This window comes from Nyctibius grandis, chromosome 2 (assembly GCF_013368605.1).
Source record: "Nyctibius grandis isolate bNycGra1 chromosome 2, bNycGra1.pri, whole genome shotgun sequence".
Classification (NCBI taxonomy): domain Eukaryota; kingdom Metazoa; phylum Chordata; class Aves; order Nyctibiiformes; family Nyctibiidae; genus Nyctibius; species Nyctibius grandis.
Genome location: NC_090659.1, coordinates 91,738,674 through 91,757,570, shown reverse-complemented (window position 1 = coordinate 91,757,570; position 18,897 = coordinate 91,738,674). Strand labels below are relative to the sequence as shown.

At 35.9% G+C, this 18,897-nt stretch overlaps 1 protein-coding gene across 4 annotated transcripts in view; it reads right to left on the bottom strand.

Moving 5' to 3' along the window:
* The window catches only part of NAA16 (N-alpha-acetyltransferase 16, NatA auxiliary subunit), an 83,009-nt gene that overhangs the window by 45,241 nt on the left and 18,871 nt on the right, over positions 1 to 18,897 (bottom strand). For 3 of the 4 annotated variants that reach the window (XM_068418196.1, XM_068418213.1, XM_068418222.1), the window contains 6 exons: positions 15,520 to 15,677; positions 14,299 to 14,433; positions 8,042 to 8,195; positions 6,389 to 6,508; positions 4,155 to 4,250; positions 940 to 1,046 (listed from right to left, as the gene is read on the bottom strand). In XM_068418196.1, the coding sequence (XP_068274297.1) occupies positions 940 to 1,046; positions 4,155 to 4,250; positions 6,389 to 6,508; positions 8,042 to 8,195; positions 14,299 to 14,433; positions 15,520 to 15,677 (770 nt within the window). The remainder of the gene's footprint in view (positions 1 to 939; positions 1,047 to 4,154; positions 4,251 to 6,388; positions 6,509 to 8,041; positions 8,196 to 14,298; positions 14,434 to 15,519; positions 15,678 to 18,897) is intronic. The other variant, XM_068418205.1, reaches the window with a different exon arrangement.

Sequence of the window (18,897 nt, the reverse complement as noted above, 5' to 3'; positions counted from 1 at the left end):
CTTGTACTATACATGATACAAGAATTTACTAAAAATATGTCAACCATGGAGACACAGTACAGAGTACATTTTCCAAACAGAAGTATATTGAAAATTTCATGTTAGGACAACTAGCAGAGACACTCTAAGAAAGAATAATTTTAGTCCAATTAAAGGAATATCTACTGCTGGTTGAAAAGCTGCATCATGTATTTAGGGTTTTTCCAGCTACAAAAACTCCTCCTAACCTAGTCATGAACGGATTAGAATACCCGAAGTTTTTATTGCTTGTAGCAAATGTAGCAACATCTAAATAAACTGACCTTTATTTTATTTTCTACACATTTTAGTAACATGCTTTAGTTTGAAAATTCATTTTTACTATACCTTATTGACAAGCTTGGAACAAAGAACTACATTTGAAACAATAGTTCTAATGTGGCACAATTTTGCTAAAACTGTGAGAGTTTAAAAATGAAAAAATTAAACACTAAAGTTTTAGCCAAAGACTGAAATGGGAAACGAGCCTTTGTGGTAAACGCTAATGTATTCATGTAATTCAAAAATGTACGTAGAACAATAGCCATCTGTGTGATATTTTAAAATCTTGACTTCTGGTGACATCATAAACCATAAGCTGAAAGAATCCAGACACGCTTGCACTCAAAGTACACAAAAATAAGGTTATTGGTTATCTTTGATTTTTCAAGAACTTCAGTGCATTCTGCACCAATCTGACTTCAAGCATTTTGACATCAACTGTCTACAGAAGTGAAGTTTCATACATATTAAGCATCCTCAATTATAATTCATCTATGACAAAACAGCACATTAAGGAGAAAAATGTTCAGCAACAGTTATTGGTAAGTTACAGAAAAATCTATATAAAACCAGTTAGATAGTCTATTAGAAATTCAATATAGAAGACTTAATTAAAACCAAATAAATACTAAATTTTACCTTTTCTGGATTGTAATATAAAGATTTCAAAGTGGTAAACAAGGGTGGGCAGCCTTTACTGAAGTTAACCCTCAGGAACTTATCCATTAGTTCTCTAAATTTTTCACCTAGAAACAAAAGTGTATTTGGTTACATGTCAGTGATGCAAGTGTTGTATACACATAAGCACTCATTGCTGTGCAACTCTGGATAACAGAGTAACTGAGAAGCTGCAATTCAGGGTTTTCATCTTTCCAGTTATTTAAGATGCTAATGTGCTCTAGATTAAAAAAAAAAGATCAGAGTAAAACGCTTAAGTTGCTAGTGTTTAAAAGACTGCTGACGAAGACATGGTAAGAGTCCTCAAACCTGTAAACTCTATTAAAAAGAGAAAGTATTAAGTGCTGGCTACAAAGGATGTAGCGAGGGCTATTTAAACAAACATTGGAAAAAATTATAAGAATAACTAAGCACTTGAATGGATTACCTTGGAGATCTTGTAAAAGCTCCATCATTAGAAGTTTTTATGAATAAGTTAGACAAATGTGTGTTAGGAATAGTGCAGATATAAATTATCCTGCTTTGAGGAAGAAGGATGGATGAAATGAACCCTCTACCTCTCTTCTAGTCCTATTTTTTAGGAGTAGGACATGACTTCCGATGATAATATGATTGTTTCTGGAATCAGAAACAGAATAGAAGACTGGGTTTCAGAAGGATAAGCACCATATCAGAATCGTTTTTATCAAAATATACTGGCAGAAAGCTAAAAATCTGATTTAATTATGTTTTCAGGTAAAAATTACAGTACTTGCAGTATGTTACCTTTCTGAGAACTGCTGTTTCAAAAAGAAAAAAAAAAAAGCAGGACTTCAAAGATAAGATATCCAGTCAGGAAAACATAGCTGGCTTTCATATTCTTATCCCTATGATGAGAAGGGGTTGTTTTCAGTTGTTTCAGTTTGTGTTTTTTTTTTTCTTTAATTGGTTTTGTTTGCTTTGCATAGGGATGAAGTTGCTACACTTCATTGCCTACTCTGTTGTAGACTTAAAGTTAAGTCTTTAAGCAAGGAGGAAATATACAAATTAAGAAATTTGATTAACAATGTTTTATAGATGTTCAGAAAATGAAGATACTACTGTTCTGTATACAACATTCTTTCTTATGTATTTCCACCAATTCTTAATTGTCCTACACTTACTGTTGTCAGCACTGTTACCGAGACTAATAAAAGTACCTCATGTTCTTCCCTCACTGTACTAAAACAAACTGCTATATATAGAAACTCCTACTACCGTGGATGGGGATCCATAACTGGACTATAAGCACATGCTTTACTACAGATGGACCAATTAGAACTTGTTTTCTTGCACTACAAGAAACTCCCCTATATGACAAAAAAAAAAATCCATCCCAGTTTCTTAATTTCTTCTGTTGAATTATTCTAATTTATATTCTTGACAGAAGAGCTGTAATTCAGAATTTAGGAAAGCAAAATTCACATTTCTATTAAGTACATATTTATTTATAGAAAGCAGAACAGCTTTAAAACAAAGTCTGAAAAATGCAAAACATAAGATAGGCACCCACTTATGACATGAAGCCAAGCTCAAAATTTAGCCTCTGAGGCACAGAAAAGACCTGACCACAGGAACAGTGAACCCATAGCAGCATATACAAATCTAAAACTGGATGGCCAGACTCTAACCCCCCCACCCCCTTGACCAGTCTTCAAATTAATTGTAACAGCCTTCCTCCATAAAGGTGGTTTCCAGCTGGATCAAGGAGCTGACCTGTATCAAAGTTATTAAGATGCAATGCGTGGCAAGGTCTGGGAAGGGCTGCTCCTTTAATACAAAACTGCACTTTAGAGTATTTTAAGCCAATTCTGAATCAACTAGTGCTCGCTGCAAGCAACTGGTCAATGACCACACTGGAACAGCAACCTCATTTAACCAAAAATTCTATCCTCCTGAAATTTGCAAATACATTTCTGCAAAAAAGTTTGTTTCTATACCTTCACATTCTCACTATTAACTTTTGCCAACAGGATTTCTCATCTGCTGTACTTTTAAACACAATAAACCATTTAGTAAATAGATGTAAACCTAGCAGATAAATTTCTATTGGGTCAAAACCAGTCTTACACATCCATAACTGATACAAGCTCAATAGATTAACAGAAACACAAGTTTTAATTTAGGAAAATTCTTATTTGTTACGAAACACTGCAGAAAGTCTACTAAGAGATTCTTCTCAACAGATTTAATAATGAATTTTGCTTTCATTTAGAGTATTGCTATAGCAGGAACAACTAATCCTTATTACCAAACATATTTCTATTTAAATGAACAGTAGCTGTGAAACTACGCTGTCAGATATGATAAGGTAACCTAGTGCAAAACATACAGTGAATTGAAATCAACAGCAAAATACATTATTAATAAAGATACAGAAAAGCATTTTGCAGGTTATTTCATTGTTTGCTATGTATTACCATAAACAATTGTATTACAGGAGAAAAAACAATTACTTGTTACCTAGGTTTTCAAATTAGCTGAACTGCCTCAAAAATTGCCCTTGTGTATCTTCAAAGAAACTGCAATATCTGGGATTAAGTAAGGCACAAGTGTTAACTTCAGGGCTAAATCTCTTACGAAGAAGTTAAAATCTTGTGATTTTACACAGGAAAGGTATATGCACATTCAGACTCCTGAGCAACAACAGAAAAGTGGACTAGCTATGCTCTGTACCACTTAAAGGTTATTGTTAGGAAAATCATCAGTCCTATGCTACTGTGATTGTTACATGCACCATTTACACCTGGTTTCAGTGTTTATGAATTATAATTAGCTTATATATAAAGTATGGGGGGGTGTATATACACCCCCTACACCTTTAATTCAACTGTACTGTACCCCCTACCTTTTAACTTATGATTCTTAACTTGTGTGAGGCAGAAAAATTATGTATAAGAATCCCTAGAAGCTATATACCATTCTGTACTGGAGTTTTATCAATACAAACATTACATGGTTCATATCACCATATTAGAGTACATGAACTTTTTCAATCAGCTCCTAAAACATAAATAATTGTGTATTCCAATAGAAATGCGTATGTCCGATTTGTGTTCATCTACAAATAGGTATTAAATGCACATTCAACAGCCTCATGAAAACTTAAGAAAAAAAACAAATAAAAACTATTACAGAAGAGATATGCAACTTGTTACCTGAAACAAAGTTTAAAGGTAATCTTCTAGGTGAAACTGCTCTGGGATGTCTTTTACTAACTTCTTCATAAATCTGAAGCCTCTCTTCTAAAGTGCCTATTATCAGTAAATATAATAGATATAAGTAACAGAGATAAAAATCTATTCTTCTAAATGTTTTTAAGTGTTGAGAATTGATTTAGCTAGACTTCTTACACAGTTTGGATTTGGAACAATTTAAACATTTCAAGCTATTTTCTCCAGTTAATCATAAACATTACTGTGTAAAACTCTGTATTGAAGACACACTGTACATACAATACGCAACTACCAGCACTAATCACTGCAAGGATAAACTGCAAGCAGAACAATGACCTTGCACATTCAATCGTGCAGTACTAGAGTTTGGTTTCTTTCAGTTACATACTGCGCAGACCCTTTCACACAGTAGTTTGACATTCATAGCTTCAATTAACTGTTTTTCACTATGCATCTGTTTCAGGCAAACTTAAAGCATTCAGAGAAATATATTGTATTTCTAAATCATAGGTATACAAATAGCATACTACATGAGTATGCCTTTATCATAGGTCCTTTTGTGGCAGCAAAAACAGGGCACAATACTGCCAGTGTAAGTACTGAGCACCAGAACTCTTTATATCTTAATGTTTAAGTAGCTTTATTTTTGTTAAAGATTTTCTTTTCTTCCCACTCCTCCCCTTTCCCCCATAATATGCTTTGGAGCTCCAATGTGGTTAGAACTTAAACAAAACTAATCTGTTGCTTTGAAATGTCATTTTAACATAATTAAGATGAATTTTGATTAAATATTATTAAATTCATCAAGCAATTTAAATGAAACAGAATGTACAGATCAAGACTATGACATAACATGTATTTAATAAATATATCTGTTTTCCTTTCATAAGAAAAACAATTTATCTTGTCACTGAGCTCAGATGTTGGGGAAGGGGGGGGGGAAATATGTTACCCAGTGGCTCCAAGAGATGTAGAGTTCTAAGAGTTATACTAAAATTATGTTTGGATTGGAACTAAAGCATATAGAAGCCCTAATTGAAGTCACAAGTTGGAGCTCCAGAACTTACCATGGGGGAGGAAATAGTCCTAAGACCACCTAAAAAATAAAGTAGCATTATTAGTTTTATGAATTAGTACAGTTTTAATCTACATAGGATTTTAATATGTCAAATAAACTACTGGATTGGTTCTTTGTTAAGAACTACACATTTTCATCAACATTATATCAAACAGAATAATCAAGTTCTTGGGTAATTTATTTTCTGAGACAATAACCATGATGTTCAACTCTATGGATACACTACAAAAACCATTCAAAGGGCAACACTACTCTCTGCATAAATGTAACAAACGCAATCATTTTCATTCCCCAGTCACAAGCCATATTCCCAGACCTTCTGAAACTCAACTGCAACACTTTCTAGAAGCAAGCTGGTTGAGAAATATAATGCAGCTATAATATCTATGAATAATATCCTTGTGGGCTTATGATTTATGATGTCATCAGAATAACTCAAATAAAACTTCCACTAAGTAGTGAACAGTGAAGTACAAGGAAACCATTCCTGTGTGGATGTAAACACTTGGGAAAGTTACCACTGCAAAACACTTATAGTATAAACTGTTGCAATATTGTAATTTTTAAAAAATTAGCTGTTTTCCTGGAAAGACAGAACAACAGTAACGTGAACTAGCATTGGAATAACAAAGATTTTATCACATTTACCTTTTCCTCCAAAGAACAGTAAGCTTAAAGAAAGAATTTTTTTTTTTCAGATGGCCTATCTTCGAAAAGCCATCTGAAATAGGTATTTGAGTATTTCTCTACATGCCTGTAGAAAGAGGTACCACCTAAACAAAAGTTTCAGAATGACAGCTTTCCGTTGTGGTATATGATAGCAGTCTGACAATCAACTATTAGACAGGAATGAATTGCAATTTGGTTTCCAAGTTCATGTGTGGCAAGGAAATGTTCTTTGTATAAGCACGTTAGCAAATGCCACCTTTACCTCCAAGAAAGAGGTGCCATTGGTATTTTCATGCATACACGTTTTTCAGTGAGCATTTCTAAAGTGGATAAACACAACTATATCATATCCAAGATCAGAAGATATATCATTTTCTGCCAAGTAAAGCTTTTTAATCTAAAGCAGTAACATATCAAACAGGAGTTTTAAATATATCCTATATCAATGTATCTGCATATCTCAACTTACTAGGTTGTAGGGCCTTTTCCAAGCCTTCATAATAACACCAGTTTTCTGCATTGCGCTCAATTAACTCTTTGTATACTTCACCAGCTTCCTTCAGTCTTCCCAACTTCAGCAACATCTCTCCTAAAAACAACACAGTAAAGAACTGTGAATTACATGAGAAAACACCGATGGCTTGGGAGTAAAGTTTACAAAACTAGATACACAAAATTGGGCTTAATCATGTTAGACACTTAAAAAGAGGCTTTGTTTTTCCAAAGGCATTTACTGTGTATTACAAGTGCTACTTGAAGCTGCCACACATATAGTTCACAGTTTGGAGCATTCAGCACCTGTGGAAACAAAGATTATTTAAATGTCTGTATCTGAGTATTTAAAATAGCTGTTGGGATTATCAAAGAAACAAGCAGCTCCTCCTTCCAGGACTCCCAACACAATACTGTCACTTCTTACCAGGCTGTTTATTTAACTACACCTATATTTTTCATACCAACTAACCAGTTTTTAACCAGTTAAATCACACTGGTTTGCTACTAAGTAAATTGTTCTATCAGGTCTGGCTTGCATGGAATCCATTTTCTTCACAGCAGCCTGTACAGTGCTGTGTTTTGGGCTTTGTGACCAAATGTTGAGAATACACCAATGTTTTTGCTACTGCTAAGCAGTACTTGCAGAGCATCAAGGCCTTCTCTTTTTACCCCCACACTGCTACCCAGCAAGCAGGCCAGGGTGGACTGTAAACTGGGAGCAGACACAACCTGGACAGCTGACCTGAACTGGCCAAGGGGATATTTCGTGCTATATAGTGTCATGCTTAGTCGTAAAACTTGAGGGGAACAAGTGTTTGGGCAGGTGGCCATTGCTTGGAAACTAGGTGAGCATCAGTCTGCTTGTAGGAGGTGGTGAGTGATTGCCTTTGCATCCCTTGGGGATCTGGATATTTTTTCCCCCCTTCCTCTTTCCTTCACTTAAGTTATCTTTATCTCAACGCATGAGTTTCATTGCTTCTGCTCTTCCTATTCTCTCTCCTGTCCTGACAAGGGAGGCTGGGGGAAGTGTGTGAGGCTTACCTGCTGGCCAGGGTCAACTCACCACAATTGTGCAAGCAAGGAGCAGCTGAAGAATATGTGCTATTACACTATATAATTGCACATATTCAGAACTCAGTATTAGTACTTAAAATCCACAAAACAACTGTGGGTTATTTTTAATCAAAAAAGTCAACTTCAGTATTCTCTTAAATAAGGCAATACAAGTAAGTGCATTAGAAAGCTTACAAAAGAAAACAAGAATTTGATATTTCAGTCAAAAAAAAAAAAATCAGTGCTTGTACTACAAATGGTATTCTTTTTGAGATTAAAACTGGATTATACTAGCTCTGAGTTACAGAAAGCTACTTTAGTATACACCAATATAATAATCTCCGAGACCGTCTCTGTTCCTGTGTCAAACCAAGTTAAACTACCTGCATCCACTATCCACTTTGGTAAACAAGTTTCTTGAGCACAAAATTGTAAATCTGGTGTTACCAGTTTCCCTATAGTAAATGCTTCAAATCAATTAAAGATTTCACATGTTTTTTACTGCTTTATCATATCTGAAAGCCAGCAGCAAAAGTTTAGAACAAATTGGCTGAGGGAAAAAAAAATCACTTACCTTTGATTTCTTCTACTATTAATTTATCACATATTTGCTTTTCATATGTCTCTATATGTTCTAAAGACTCCTGAAACAGATCTGCCTCTCTCATCACTTGATTTTGATATAAAATCAGTTCACTATATTCATAATCTATTTTATTAGGAGGAACCTGGGGGGGAAAAAGGCAATAGGTTAGTTAACATTTACCTGTACCTCAACTGTCTGCAGTATTACAGAACATGAGATTCAGGCTACAGAATATACCAGGTCTATTTACATACTCATCCAAACAATCAAAGCGTAAAATTTCCATTATTCACAATCAAATTAGATTAATTCAGGATATCCTTTGATAGAGAACAGTTTAAAAGAATTTCTGTGTTTCTCTTTTCTCTATCACTGTGGCAAGCTAATTAAAAACAGAATCCTTGCCTTCTCTCACACAATTCAATAAAATTTGCAAAGATCTTGGTAATCTTTTCATTCTGAAGGACTCATGCACTCCACAACAATTTTGACCCAAGTTCCATAGCAGATTGCTGGGATATCAAAATACTCGTTTTCAGCATACCAAAAATTCTGGATCAAACTATTTCCAAGAGCAATGGACCACTCAAATACTGGCCATAGCTTGACAACTAGAATTTTTCAGACAGGAAACTCACACTATTTCTCTCTAACCAACTGTTCTCTGTACTACATGTCAATCCCCCGGAAAGTACAGTGCACAAGCATGCAAAGAGAATTTTTAAGAAACAGATAATTATTTTGAGGTCTGCTGCCAGTTGCATACCTAGGACTTTGTCTATAGGCTATCGTAAAACTCGTGGGTCATCCACTTTCCAGTGATAGATCAGCCACTGAAAGAGCATGACATTCGAAAGGATTCCTTTCTAGGGATAACTCCTAGTTAGGCAATGAAAAGTCTTGCCAGAGTTGTTATTATTTCATACTAAAAGCTCTTCACTAATATACACAGAAACTAGTTCAATTACAAGTAAATTGCACGAATTTCAGAGACCAAATGCAGAAGTCTGCAGACAATGCCCAGCAGATCTATACAACAGTTTACTATATAAAATACACTGCCTAAATAGAAATTGTAGAAGGAGAAACTGTTATAGTCTAACATTATTTTTTTAATAAAAAAGATAAGAAGCAGCTGAGCTTGATAAATGTCAATGATTTTCTTTCCCATGACACTACATACATTGTTTCTTCCTGAGCAAGTAACACTTTGAAGTCACATCGGTCACCAAACAGTTTACTATTACTTTTCTGTTCCCTGAGTAAAGCTTTTCCTCTGTCTTCTTTAAAGAACCAAGTAATTTAATAAACAACAAAAAAAAACCAAAACATTAAACTGGTTGAAATTAACATTCATATTAAAAGAATCTTGTCCTAAACCACTACTTCCAGCCCTCCCCTAAGCACAGATCAATTTTATGAGATTTAACATTTCTGTTTACATGCTCTTTGAATTTTTAGAAGTAGCTTTCAGAGCACTGTGAATTTTTAGAAGGAAGATTTCCTTTTAGATAGAAATGCTCTGAAAGACAGCATAACTAAATAAAATATCATAAAGAAGTGTATATCTGACAATGAACATCACTTTTGGGGCTGAAAGTAATAGAATTTGAGTATTTTTTTAGTAACTGCTAACATATTATAGCAAATGATGGCTAATGGAACAAGACCAGACCTTGCACATACTAGAGTCAGCAGGTAGCATGAAATCCTACACATTTCTTAAAGTATATTTCCTCTATCTGCAGCTCCATTTCTGTTTCCACCTTTGCTCAATTTTAATCCATATTAAACATTGGAAGTCACTAATAAAAACATTGTTACCTGGAAAGCATTTTTAACTGCTTCACAGAATTGACACAGACAGCAGGGGTTAGGTGTTTAAGCATGTCTTCCTGCTTATCCTTACTGCAATACCATACAACTGAAACTGCAGAGCACCAGTTCAGTTCTTTCTCCTTCACTTCCCCCATAAAAATATCCTCCCCTCCAACACAATACACATATCTAAATTCCACAAGTAGCATAGCTTTTTGGCACATCATGAATTGGTTTTAGGCCATCAAAACATAGATTACCCCCAAAACCCTTAAAAAAAAACTTATATGAAAGACAAGAAACAGTTATCAATTAACCTTCTTGTAGCTCTTCTGCCTTGGCAAGACCAACAAAAGAAATCACAAAATGCCAAAAAAAAAAACACCCCAAGTGAACTCTCTTACACGTAGGGCAAATCCACCAGAAAGGTACTGTGCTTACTGTTACTCCATTTAAAAAGCCATTTTAAAAGTAGTTTTAAGAAATGATCATTTTAAAAGAGATTTTGAAATCTCATCAGGTTAATGATGATTTAAATGTGCAATTCATCATAAGGCAAGCAGTTTATAACCCCAGTACTTAATCTGAATGAGACTGTCTTGTAAAGAATAAGATATTTTACAAAAAGTTTTTTTCACGCCATTGTTATTGCTGCACAATACATCTTTACTCCTCCCTCCCCCCAGAACAGTTATGATTCTTGCACATTAGATGTCCAACTGTCTCTTGAACTCAATTCTGCTGTTTCAGAATACGTTTCTTCCTCTCCTGGACCAAAGAAAAGAAGTAACTTTACAACCGTAGATGCCCTAACATAACTGTCACGGAAAGAATGTGACAAGATGCAGCCAAAACATACCTAAGAGCAGACCCCCAAAACTCCAGAGGTTTTCTGTCCATATCTGTAATTGTGGGCCTGATGCAGAAATTAGGAATAAAATAAAAATTAAGAATAAAAATTTTGTTCTGGAAAAGAAGAAAGGAAAAGTGGGACATACAACAGTAAAACAAATTGCATAGTTGTTTTACACCTTTGTTCCCAAAATTTAAATCCTGAAGTGACTCTTAAATCATTTGATTTAACTTGGACAGCACAGGCTGTTATATTTCCTGCAGTGACGTCTGCATTCAACCTTACAACCTGTTTTTGACTGAAATATTGTGCATCTAGCTAATTTACAGCTTTCAGATGACAGGCAACGTTGATCTGGATACACCAAGAGACAGAAAACTCACAATTTCCAATGATAACGTAGCCATTAGAATAAAACTGTCAGTGATAAAAAGTGATTTATCATTTGAATTTGTTGCTCAACTTCCTGTCACTACTTGCTCCTTTATTTTTCCCCAGTAAGCAATCTTCCTAGCTATCATTCTTCCCAAAACCAGTATGTAAACTGTACAACAATCACCTAGGTTTTTTTCTGTTTACAGTAAACAAAGAGAATCTCTGCCCTTTGCTACACACCATTTTCTCTAGTCCCCTTATCTTTCCATATTGTTCTTTTCATTTTCTAACTTTTTAAAAACAGGGTCATCAGTAAGTCTTGATCTCTCAGTAATCAGTGCTCTACAGAGAAAATCCTTGCTGCGTCTCAGAAATAAGAGTGGATTTTTTTGCTTTTCACCCGTAAGTCTGTCCTGAGGGACAATTTTACAGTAAACTAAGTCAATCTAACTACAGCCTGGATCAACAAAGGCAGTTCTCACTTCCCTCTATTATTCCCCTTCCTCCTTCCCCTCTCACCTCACAGTTGTTCAGTTCAGCCAATCAATCCTTCAAAAGAGTGATTATTTTTCTGTCACTCTGGCTTCCTGAACCAGCCCTCCACGAGTCAACCAGTGCTGCACAAGGAAGCAGTGGGAGCACACAGGAAAAAAGTCAGACTGCTGGTTTTGGCAACAGCTTGTAGCTAGATTAGCTCCATTATTTTATAATACTGCATCTTCAGATACTCACCTACAATCACTAAAATGACAGTTCCTTGATCTTGTTCTTAGTTTTACTGCTCGGTTTTGGCTGTGTTAATTCACATCTGAATGGACAGAGCTGTCTGAGTAATCCAAGTAAATGAATATGATCACCCTACATCACCATTATTTACCAATTATTACAACAGCAGCATTTTACATAACATGTTACATTTACTACTTTATTCATTAACAATAATGGTAAACAGTATCAGGCCTAATAAAGATTGCCATAGAACTCCTCGAAAACATCAGTTTGTTGAAGATTCTCATTCACTAATGATTTGGAAACCCTTCAGTCTTTCAAACCTCCTTTTAAACCTTGAACAACATCACCCTTTTATCACAGTCACATGCAATATTCTATCAAGTCAGTGACAAAAGTTCATCTATTGAGTTGAAGTGCATACAAAGTACAGGGCAAGAGGGGAGATTTGGGAAGTAAGCAAGAAGTGTACCTTCTCAAAGATCAATGGAGTATCCTGAACTCAACTATTTCAAGTGCAGGATGGTTAAATATCCAGAGACCACACAAACAGTACATGTGGGGACTCTTGTGGAAGAGAAAGAGTGGCAAAATCGAGCTGTGAGTTTGCTTGGGCTCTCCTGGCTGTTCTGGACCCAACACATTGATTCTCTCTTCCAGTGGCTTTGGCTCTACGTGGGCCTGCACTCCTCAGGGAGCTAGCACAGCAAAGCACAAGACTCCCTATTTGCAAGAGAAATGAAACTAGTACGGTACACAACATACCACTTATCTATCTCTTACCAATCTCAAAAAAGAAGAAAGGCTTGACACAACTAATTTTCTATAAACTCACGCTGTCCAACATTTGTAGCATATTTCTGTCCTTTAATGCTTAACCAGCTTTTCCACTGTTTACCTGTGAGTGACATTATGCTAATCAACAGTTAAAAAGCTTATTGTTCAAGTACAAACCATTTTCCTATTCATGGAAATTTCCCAAATATTTCCACTTTTACTAAAAAATGGCATCAGAGCTTGGTATCTTCTCAGGATTTCTTTGTTTTAGGGCAAGATTTAAGATTGTGATAATTTGCACAGCAGACTCAACTGATTTAATATATTCATCTACAGCAGATGGTATTTAGATCTGGCTTAGTCACTAGACAGAAGAGCATATCATAATCACTGCCCTCAAACAAGCATATTTACCCACAACCTTTTACAAAAGACAAAAACATTAACAGCATCACTTCCATTCTCTCCAAGGCGCCAATACCACTGTTAAGCCCTCTCATTCCTTGAAAGAGCCTCAGCTCCTTATATTCATTTGCAGTTTTTCCATCTATCATACAGTGTTTCTAACTCCAACGGCCATCTTGACACTGAACTCTGATTGGGCTCTGCTGACTCGTTCAAGAAACATGACTTTTTGGCTGTCACACACTCATAAAAGGTGACCCAATTTTCATTTAAACTTACTGTTTTCAGTTTCTGATCAACAATGAAGTTACAGCTCTTCTGAAATACCAAGCTATATATACCTGGCTTGCAAAATCCTTTGTTTGACCATAATACGTGATCAAGGCAAATACTGGTCCCTCCTAGCAATTATTAATTTCCTTTCTTAGAGGTATTCCCATTCTGGCTGTATGAGATATCAAATGCAGTTATCTCAGAAAGGATGCAAGATTTTTGTTTAAAAATCACAACCTATAGATCATGTAATATCTTAGTATGTGCACATACTTCCAGCACGCCTCCCAGGCTGAATGCATCTATAAACATGTTTTTTCTTTCCATGTTACAGAATAATCAACACATCCACTCTGTTAGTTCAGAGTTTGTAGTTCTGCGTTAGCAGTAACAGGACAAGGGAATTGTCTCTCTCTTAATAAAGGTTATACTCAGTGATTTTAGCATTGTACCATTTCATTTACTCCAACAAGTTTCAGTAACACCAAATCTTCTCAAAGAAAGAATTTTCAGCTATGTTTTCATGTTACTTTGACACCAAGCACTGATTTAAAGTGCATAATAGACACATGCATACGAAGAAACGAAAAAAATTCTTTTCACATTCTTTGTAGCGAATCCAGGTTACAGCACAAGAAAGGGCAAAGGAGCACAGCCAACACTAACCAGTATTTTCTGAAGTTTTACCTACTGCAAAGGGACAGGATTCATCACAGGTTTTCTTTAGCTACAAGCCTCACTAACATTAAGTTACTCAGTTACTCCACATCAGTCTACCATTATATCCTCAAACCTAACAGCCTATTGCAAGGGGGAAAAGTATTTCTCTATAATTTGCATCAGCTGCTAAGCTCCTGGAAATCTTTCTGCTCAAAGCAAAAAGCTCCACAAACAACAAATTTCTTCCTAATTCTTAACTGATTCCTAATTAGTTCTTCCTAATTACAAAGAACTAATTCCTCAGATTCTCTCTCTTATACAGAAAGTGTTCTCCTTCCAGAATAGGAAGTCTTACCTGTTGGGTTTTCCTAAACTCTTCAAGTAGTTTTAGGGCCATATCATAATCTTTTAGTAAGTGGTACGCTATGGCATATCCAATCCAGGAAGCCCGTTGTGTGGGGCGCAGCTGAAGTAGCTGGTATCTTGTCTCCTTCAGTAAAAGAAAAGCAATTTAAAAATAACAGAGATGTTAAAAAAGAGTTACTACACCTTTATCTTTATTTACCACCAGTACAGCTAATATTTTAAAAGATCTTTTAAAAGCCCTAGGCAATTTTTAAAATTCTAACAGCAGGGGGGAAAGCAGCATGTTTCCGTCTCATAAATCTGGGGGCTACATTCTAAATATAGGAGTCATGGCACAAAACATAAGATCTATTTGTTGGTTCACAAAAGGTGTTATTTTCAAGAGCACCTCTTAAGGGTCTAATTTATTTCCAAGAATAGAACTTTGAAAGCATAAGCCCACTGCCACTGAAAGAGCAGTCCCACTCTCCCCATGCCCAGGCACAAGGTCTTCATACTGCTGCGGTACTTCTCAGACCCCCTAAGTCGAATCATATCCCTAAATCAGTTATTCTCTTTCCTTGCATTAGCAAATTTAACGTCCTCAGTGAAGGAGGCCAACTAATGCCAAAGCCCACAATCCAGTCCTCCACTTCACATGAAACAGAGGATGGAAGAGGAGCAGGACTTTTGCCTTTCACAAACAAATCAGTTCAGCCATTTGAAACCACTAACTCTGTTTTCAGACAAATTTTAAGGTTTTATTTAGGATAAAATCAGTATTGGGATTCAAGAAATCAACCATCGTGGGGCAAGTTGCCCACATATTCAAAGAAACATAATAGTGTATTTCTCACAAAAAAAAACAACCTTCAGTACATGCACCCAAAACACCATTTGCCGTACTTCACAACAGCACAGTAAGTACTCCTTCTTACTAAGTTTTAAGTCTTATCCTTTTATTTTCATTGTTTCAGTGAAAAATTAGTTGAAAACTAGAGTTTTACAAGGTGATCCACAAGTGAAATTGCACAGAATAACTGTACTTCTAGTTCTGTTCTCAACATTATATGGAGCTCTGCTGCAATATGTTTTCATGCTTTCCCAAACAAAAGCAATACTTTTGAAACAGCAAAACCACGCAGCAACAGAATTACTACCAATAAAAGATTTAATAATGGAACAAGAAAATGCTAATAGCAATAAATGGGAATTCAAAGAGAATACTTACTCTATATCCTTCTAAATCCCTCATTTGAATCTGCAACAGAGAGAGATCTCTCAAGATCTGTAGATTATCTTTATCTAGTTTGAGTGCATTCCGGTAACACTTGATGGCTTCATCATACTTCTTATCAGAACGTTGCAAAAGACCATAGACATGCCAACCTAATGCATGTTAAGGAAGATACATTCACAATTTTCACAAAGTAACTGCAGTGCATTTGTGTTATAGACCAAACAACTTGACGTCTTCCTTGAAGATCAGCACCCTTATAAATTTAAGTTTGATTACTACAGTTAGACTTTGCTGCTATATTTTAAAATATCAAATGCTTCCAAATAAGCAATAAAGTCTCATTTAAAAATCTGCTGTTAAGTCACATTCATACCCCCCCCCCGCCCCAAACAGTTATACAAACTAAACGATCCAAACTCTTCTGGGTCTTGTGGAGTTATTCCTACACACGTATTGTTTAAAACATAATACTGTAATTACTGTAGGAATTCTTACTCCTAGAAGTGTCTCATTCTAACAATACAGTTGCTGTACAAGTTTTACTTTTCCTCCTTTGCCTATCTGTAACCTCACTTAGCCTCCAGATTTTACAGTAAGGGATAAACACAGAGCTACACTTTATTCATTGACAGAAGGAAATCTTAGCATTTTTGTGTGTCAAGTCTTCATCACATTCTCAGCATCTCAGATTTCCATCAGTACGGTACCATCATTTCAATAGACTTTTCTCTCACAAGCATCCTTTTTTATCCTGGAAAGATTCTGAACTCAAAGCATGAAACCAACACATATCACAGCAACAACTACACTGTGTGTGTGTTTACATCAGTCTCCAAAAGTCATTAAAAGAAAGATTACTTGACATGATCTACCTTTTGCTACTCCAGGTTACTAGTAGCTCATTTCAGCAACACCTTCCACAGCAGTAAATATGAACTTACTTAGATTTTCAAATTAGAAGTAGCTCTAAAGTTCCATCAAGAAGCTCTCCCATGGGCCCCTGAATCAGCAAAACACAGCAAATCTTCGGGAGAAGTATAAGCATCCTTCACACGCTTTCAATTAAGATGGCACAAATAACTCGTAGTGCTAGAGTTCTTATGCTATTGAATTGAAACAGAAGCAACTGTTCCCTCCAAAGAAAATCATGTCTAAACTTGGCATCTCAAAAAGTTGAGAAAGCACAAAAAAAAAAAATCAATGGGTTAGACCTGGTCAAACTAAAGAAAGAGAATTATAAGTTCTTTCTTAAAAAGACTCATGTCCTGAAGTAAGTTCTAGATATGAAGATATAAAGCAGGTTTGTAATTATCAAGAATAAAAGATATAAGACTCCAGCCAAAAGAAAAGACTTGTGAGAATTAATAGTGTGAAGGCAACTTCTAATATGCAAGCAAGAAACCCTGTTTTGCATTTCTACAGGAACACCAAATTAATTGCAGCCAGCTGAAGGACACAAAAACTCCATATGCATCTTTGAGACTCCTAGGAGAGCTGCTATTGCTGCCGTGATGATTTAAGACTAAATGGGAAAGGGGACAAAACGATTTTTGGATACAGTTGCAGTAGCTGGTCTAAGACTGCTATTTCTTTCTATAAGTCCTGCCTTGCCTATTTGAGTTCAACTATTCAGGACATGGATCAAAGTTAAATGTAGCTTCTTCATATACCCACCTCAAAACTACTGATATTTTAGGTTCTTGCCTAGAACAAGACAATTCAGTCCAGAAGAATTTATGTGCACTTTAACAGTGTACTTAGACTAAGATGATGCTTTGAGTAATTTATCAGGCATCACCATTCCTGGATTCAATTGGTAATCTGTCTTAATCTTTCATAAAATGTATTCTTCACCAAGCAATCAAGTAAAGCAAACCATAAACCCATTCAGAAATAAGTGTGGACAGCAGTCAAGATTAAGCATAAGAAACTTCAACAGCTGGTACAAGCCAATAAAGCACAGTGGCACCAATTTATTATAGCAGACAGCTCTTGGCAGTCTTGCATTGGGTCCTACAGCGTCCGGAGTATAACACACCACTATCTGAAACATTTATTCTTGAAATAAGTGTAGATCTCTGACCAGATCATTACTCAAATTACATCCAAAAATGGGTCTGAATTCGTTTGTAGTTTGACCAGAAAACTTCTGGATTTCTAAACAATTTTACAACAGCCATTTCCCCCAAAATCTCAATATAGGGAACAGCAGGATTAAAATCATCTACTCCTCCTTAAACAAGGCAGAACAATGAAGTAACCAGCTGTATTTTAAACACCCTCTACCAGGTGCATTATAAAAAGCACAGATGACAAAATACACCAAAAGCACCTTCAAATGTTACAAGAAAATAAGAACACACAGATGTATTGCACCTCCTTGAAACCAGCTACTGGAACGAGATGACTTTAGTAGCTACCCCCTCCCTCTCCCTTTAAACCAAATGACAGACATTAAGCTCACATAAAACAGAAAATGTAAACGTTATTTTAGAGAACCTCACAAGCTCTGCTTAGGCAGCACTGAGGATTAACAGGCCTTCAAGCTTTCATGAGGACTTCATGACTAGTCACAAGCCTTGGCAAAGGATGTAGAAGGAACCTTCATTAAAAAGCTCAGCCTCAGATCTCGGTTTCTCATGGGCTAGAATGTATATTCTTCTAGTCTGGACTGCCCCCATTTACCAGAGCCCCACCATCAGGAAAGATACAGATATTTGGGCAGTGACGTTATGCTGGCACATCAGGTGCTCTTAAAGTGTGGTAATAGTAAGAGGTTTGCTATTTCTTTAGAATTTACCAAGAGAGGACAACTGAAAGTACTGTGACAAACCTGATGTCTAGTCTAGAATTAATTCAGCATCAGCTACCTTGTGCTCACTACAGAAGTTAATTCTGCGTAGACAGATAACTCAAACGGATTCTCTGTAGAGCTGTAACAATACACTTGAATGCAAAAAGTTGGAACTTCTTGCTTTGTAAGAGCTAGTTCTACACATGCAGCTTAAAAAAAACCCCAACATTTGTACCTAATGGGATTCAGATGAGTTTACACTTTCTCTGAATTCAGAAAACAGAAATCCTTGTAGTCATCTTAAGGTAAGATAATTTCAACGAGGCAGTAAAACAGTGACAAAAATCTACTAAAACTAGTGACAAAAATAATATTTTTTTTTTTTTTAATAACTTGTCCAGGAAAAGGGTCCCTTTGACCACTTCACCCTCCAAATTAGATCTGAAGAAGCACAGATCCCTCCAGCATTTGTAGGGAAGTCTTCTAGATAGTTTTAAGAGTCAGCACGAATTACTGACAAGATTAGTGATGCTGATAAATCCCTCTCTGGAATTTTGTTTAGGAATCAGAATCCC